Source organism: Hypanus sabinus, chromosome 8 (assembly GCF_030144855.1).
Source record: "Hypanus sabinus isolate sHypSab1 chromosome 8, sHypSab1.hap1, whole genome shotgun sequence".
Classification (NCBI taxonomy): domain Eukaryota; kingdom Metazoa; phylum Chordata; class Chondrichthyes; order Myliobatiformes; family Dasyatidae; genus Hypanus; species Hypanus sabinus.
In genome coordinates this window covers 171,961,587-171,967,586 of record NC_082713.1, presented here as the reverse complement: position 1 = coordinate 171,967,586, position 6,000 = coordinate 171,961,587, and the positions used below count along the sequence as shown (strand labels likewise).

At 48.7% G+C, this 6,000-nt stretch overlaps 1 protein-coding gene across 4 annotated transcripts in view; it reads left to right on the top strand.

Moving 5' to 3' along the window:
- Positions 1 to 626: 626 nt before the first annotated feature.
- The window catches only part of syt10 (synaptotagmin X), a 163,261-nt gene continuing 157,887 nt past the window's right edge, over positions 627 to 6,000 (top strand). For 2 of the 4 annotated variants that reach the window (XM_059976609.1, XM_059976610.1), the window contains exon 1: positions 627 to 961. In XM_059976609.1, coding sequence (XP_059832592.1) covers positions 814 to 961 — 148 coding nt within the window. In that variant the 5' untranslated portion in view covers positions 627 to 813. Of the gene's footprint in view, positions 962 to 3,753; positions 3,759 to 6,000 lie in introns of all 4 variants that reach the window. The other 2 variants (XM_059976612.1, XM_059976611.1) reach the window with 2 other exon arrangements.

The window sequence follows — 6,000 nt, the reverse complement described above, 5'->3', positions numbered from 1 at the left end:
CACCGTGGGAGGGGAGGTACTGAGGGAGGGTCACACCGTGGGAGGGGTGGTACTGAGGGAGGGGTAGTACTCAGGGAGGGTCACACCGTGGGAGGGGTGGTACTGAGGGAGGGTTACACCGTGGGAGGGGTGGTACTGAGGGAGGGTCACTCTGTGGCAGGGTCACACCGTGGGAGGGATGGTATCGAGGGAGGGTCACTCTGTGGGAGGGGTGGTACTGAGGGAGGGTCACACCGTGGGAGGGGTGGTACCAAGGGAGAGACACAGTGTGGGAGGGGCAGTACCGAGGGAGGGTCACACTGTGTGAGGGTGGTACCGAGGGAGGGTCACACCGTGGGAGGGGTGGTACTGAGGGAGGGTCACTCTGTGGGAGGGTCACACCGTGGGAGGGGTGGTACTGAGGGAGGGGTAGTACTCAGGGAGGGTCACACCGTGGGAGGGGTGGTACCGAGGGAGGGTCACTCCGTGGGGGACGGGCAGTACTGAGGGAGCGCCGCGCTGCGGGAGGGGAGGTGCTGTGTGACGTGCAGAGGCCGATCCCAGGACACGGTTCAGAAACATCTCCCAGGAGCCGGGTTCCACAGATCCACGGCGCAGCGCAAAATACTGCTGACGGACCGCGGAAACATTGTGGGCCGGTCGCGATCGGACGAACTGTGAAAGCAACGGATGGGGTCGGCGCCAGTCAGATGCAATCTGCAGCGCTGAGTTGCGCGGGGATCGCGCTGTCCGCGGGGTCCGGAGCGGACCGACAGCGCCGGGCGCAGGGTCGGCACGAAAGCGGCGCAGGAGGAGCGCGAAGAGGGGGCGGCGATGAGCGGCCCCTCACAGAACGGGGTCAGTCTGTGCGAGAAGGCGCTGCACATCGTTACCGAGCTCTGCTTTCGGGGGCTGGTGGAACGCAACAAATGCTACGAATTCATCTTCAGTGGAGAGCGGCGGAGCGGAGTCAACGGGGCAGGTAACGGAGGGCGAAAGGGGCAGGGAGGAGAGGAAGGTTGGGGAAAGGGGGATGAGGAATAGGGAGAAGAGGGAGGGTGAGGTCGGAGGGAGCGGTGTCAAGCTGCGGGACCGTCCACCTGTTGCTTCCAGCATTGACTCCAACCCGCGGCAAGCCACGTCCTCTACGCCCCATTCCCGAATCCTCCCCAGCTACACTCCCCCTTCCCATTCCTGAACTCTCCCCAACCTGCTCCCCCTCCCCATTCCTAAACCCTCCTCCAACATGTTCCCATTCCCAATTCCTCCCCATCCGCTCCCCTCCCCATTCCCAATTCCTCCCCAACTCGCTCCCTATCTCCAACTCTCATTCCCTTCCCTCCATCCTCTTCCTCAATTCCACACACTTTTCCCCAACCCTTCTCCTCTTTCCCCATTCGTCTCTTTTCTAGCCCCTACCCTCCTCCACCCTCACCTACTCAACCTCTCTTTCCCCTTTCCCGCACTCAGTCCCTCACCCCATTCTCCACTACTCCCCCTTCCATTCTCTCTTCTCCATTCTCATTCATCCCTCTCCTTTCCCTCTCTACCTCTCCCCTCTCGCTCCTCTCCCTCTCTTCCTCAGTTCTCTCCCCCTCTTACCCTCCTCTCCCTTCCGCCCCTCTCTCCCTCGCCCATCCCCTTCCTCCCTGGCATATTACTCTTCCCGTTTCCCCTCTTCCCCTTCTCCCCCTCGTCCATCGTCCCTTCCGCTTTTCCTCGTCTGTATATTTTCAGTCCCTCTTTCCTTTTCCCCTTCCCCCACGTCGCTCCTCTCTTTTCCCCTCTCTCCCCGCCTGTATCTCTTCAGTCCCTCTTTCCTTTTCCCCTTCCCCCACGTCTCTCCTCTCTTTCCCCCTCTCTCCCCGCCTGTATCTCTTCAGTCCCTCTTTCCTTTTCCCCTTCCCCCACGTCTCTCCTCTCTTTCCCCCTCTCTCCCCGCCTGTATCTCTTCAGTCCCTCTTTCCTTTTCCCCTTCCCCCTCCTTCTTCTCCCCTTAGCCTCCTTCTCCCTTCCACTCTCTGCCTTTCCGCCACCTCCCTCTGTCCTATCCGCTCCTCTTTTACCCTCTCGCCCTCTCCCGGCAGACTGCGAACGGAATGGTTTTGTTGCGGCTCCCCTGGCGGCGCTGGGTCCGGCGGAGAGAAGGTCTCTCTTGGTCCCCCAGTAGGTATGGGGTTGTCCCGGCCCCGGGACTTACACCGCATTCGTTCCTCCAGACCGCGACCAGGTCTGACTATCAACCAACTGCCGACCCCCGTTAACTCGAGATTTAAGATAGAGTTTAAATCCGGACTGGCCTTGGGTTCCGTCTCCTTCCCCTCTCTCTCTGAGCTGTTTAAATCTCTCCTGCTCCTTTTGGCATCTCTGTCTCTCTCTAACTCTCCGAAGTTCTCAATCCTCGGTTCTCTCCCACCCACCCAGCCTGAAGGTCATATAACACGCTCCCTCCCACCCTCTCTCTCTCCCGGGGTCACACTTCCCTCCGACCTATGCTTTATCGATCAGTGGCAGTGTGGGAAGACCATTAATTTCCAGATTTACCAGGACTGGGACCCCTGATAAACTATTAACACAACAATACTTATTTTTATCAATTTGTGTAAAGTATTTGTTTTCAAGTGAAGCTGCACAGGCAGACAAGGCACAAAACTTAAGTTGGAAAAATGCTTCTAATAAATATCTCCAAAGTTCTGTTCAATGGGCCAGCAATCTAATTTGGAGTGCAAAAGATCATCTCAGAATTGGAATCAGAATCAGATTTATTATCACTGACATATCTTGTGAACTTAGTGTTTTTCAGCAACAGTACAGTGTAGCACATAAAGTGCACTATGAATTATAATTAGGAATCTATATTTTTAAAAAGTAATATAATATAAACAGAATACTAAGGTAAGGTAGCCAATAATATTAATGAGGATTCCAAAATATTCTTCAGACATGTAAAGTGTAAAAGAGGGGTAAGAGTAGACATTGGGCTGCTGAAAAACTCCACTAGAGAGGTAAAATGGCGGACGAACTAAGTAAGTATTTTGCATCACCCTTCACTATGGAAAACACAAGCAGTATGCTGGAAGTTCGAGAGTGTCAGGTGACAGAAGTGAATGAAGTGAAACTGAAGGTAGAAAAGTCACCTGGATCAGATGGTGCACACCCCAGTCCTGAAAGGGGAGGCACTAGTAATGGTCTTTTAAGAATCACTAGATTCTAGAATCATTCTGAAAGATTGGAAAATTTGCAAATGTCACACTACTCTTCAAGAAGGGAGAGAGACAGAAGAAAGGAAACTATAGTCTGACCTCAGTAGCTGGGAAGATGTTGGAGTCCATTATTAATGACGTGGTTTTGAGGTACTTGGAGGCACATGATAAAATAGGCCGTAGCCAGCATGGTTTCCTCAAGGGAAAATCTTGTCTGACAAATCTGTTTGAATTCTTTGAAGAAATATCAAGTAGGAGAGATAAAGCTGAATCAGTCAACGTTGTGTATTTGGATTTTCTGAAGACCTTTGACAAGTTGCCACACATGAGGCTCGTTAACTTGTTAAGAGCCCATGGTATTACAGGAAAGATTCTAGCATGGGTAAAGCAGTGGCTGATTTGCAGGAGGCAGAGTGGGAATAAAAGGAGCATTTTTCTGGTTGGCTGCTGGTGACTCGTGGTGTTCCCCAGGGACCGCTTCTTTTTACGTTATGTGTCAATAATTTGGATGACGGAATTGATGGCTTTGTTGCAAAGTTTGCAGACAGTAAGAAGACAGGTGAAGGGGCAGGTAGTGTTGAGGAAGTAGAGAGGCTACATAAGGACAGAACAATTAGGAGAATGGGGAAAGAAGTGGCAGATGGAAGACAGTGTTGGAAAGTGTACAGTCATGCACTTTGGTAGAAGAAATAAAAGCATAGACTATTTTCAAAATGGAGAGAAGTCTCAAAAATCTGAGGTGCAAACGCACTTGGGAATCCTCATGTAGGCTTATCAAATGAGGAGCTTTAATGGCTCTGGGCTTGTATTCACTGGAATTCAAAAGAATGAGGGGGGATCTCATTGAAACCTATTGAATGTTGAAAGGTCTTGATAGAGTGGGTGTGGAGAGGATGTTTCCTATGTTGGGGGAATCTAGGACCAGAGGACACAGATAGAGTGGATGTGGAGAGGATGTTTCCTATGGTGGGGGAGTCTAAGGTCAGAGGACACAAACTCAGAATAGATGGAAATCCTTTTAGAATGGAGAAGATAGGAATTTCTTTAGCCTGAGAGTGGTGTATGTGGAATTCTTTGCCACGTGTGGCTTTGGAGACCAAGTATATTTAAGGCAGAGATTGATAGATTCTCGATTAGTCAGGACATGAAGGGAGAAGGAAGGAAATTTGGACTGAGGGAAATGGATCAGTAAAATGGCAGAGCAGACTTGATGGGCCAAATGGCTTAATCCCACTCCTACATGTAATGGTCTAATATACTGTATCATTATATTAGCAAATAATAATGTAATATATAGTGAAAACATATATTTGTATGCAAATGAAAATTTTATTTCTACACAGTATATTATATGTGGCAACATATATAACTGTATAATTCATACTTATGTAACACTCTCTTTCCATATGTATTTACGGTAGATAAATATGTGAATATCCCTCATGTGAACACTTGGGGATGTTTGGGTTAACCTATTGTTGTAATGTTACTCGCAGTGCAGCAATTGAAGAATAATTACAGATCCAGAGATAGCAAGGCGTTTAGCGAGAAGGATGCTGCATTCAGATAGCGTCTTTCAATGGCTGTGAGAATAGCCTCCAGCTCTCAGAGACAGACAGTATGCACTGTGTCTGGGATACTTTCATGCTGATTCTAGTTCAGTGTGAGGTGTAAACAATGTGATAACTCAAAGTTCAAAGTCAATTTATGAAAGAACATGTATGTCACCATATACTAGCTAAGATTCATTTTCTTGTGGGCATTCACAGGAAAAACAAAGAAATGCATTGTAATTTAAGAAAAACTATAACAAGCAAAGACTGATAAACAGCAAATGTGCAAGTACTATATATTTATATATACAACATGTATATAAAGTGTATATATACCTTAAATCTATGCCCTCTAGTTTTGGACCCTCTGACCCTGGGGAAGAGAGATACTGTCCACCCTCTCTATGCTGTCATGATTTTATAAATCTTGATGTCATAAGACCTGCTGTGATCTGGGGGGATAAAAGTCCCAGCCAATCTAATCTCGTGTACAGACCCTTTGGCCGTTTGTGTTTCTGCTGAGTATCAAATTTATTGATATGAATCTCACTTGTCTGCAAAAATTCCGTATTCCTCTATCCTCTGTTCATCCCATCACATGTCCAGCTGACCCTTAAATGTGTTACTGTTTCTGCCACCACCATCTCCATGGCAGCTAGTCTCAGATACCGACGACTCAAGGTGAAAAATTTGCCCCATCCTCGGGGCGCTTTAAAGCTGCACCCTCTCACCTTAAGCAAACTTGAATAGACAATAGACAATAGGTGCAGAAGTAGACCATTCGGCCCCTCGAGTCTGCACCGCCATTCTGAGATCATGGCTGATCATTCACTATCAATACCCAGTCCCTGCCTTGTCCCCATATCCCTTGATTCCCCTATCCATCAGATATCTATCCAGCTCCTTCTTGAAAGCATCCAGAGAATTGGCCTCCACCGTCTTCCGAGGCAGTGCATTCCACACCTCCACAACTCTCTGGGAGAAGAAGCTCTTCCTCAACTCTGTTTTAAATAACTGACCTCTTATTCTCAATCCATGCCCTCTGGTACTGGACTCTCCCAACATCTGGAACATATTACCTGCCTCAATCCTATCAAATCCTTTAATTATCTTAAATGTTTCAATCAGATCCCCTCTCAATCTCCTCAATTCCAGCGTGTACAAGCCCAATCTCTCCAATCTCTCTGCGTAAGACAGCCCTGCCATCCCAGGAATCAACCTAGTGAATCTACGCTGCACTTCCTCAATTGCCAGAATGTCCTTCC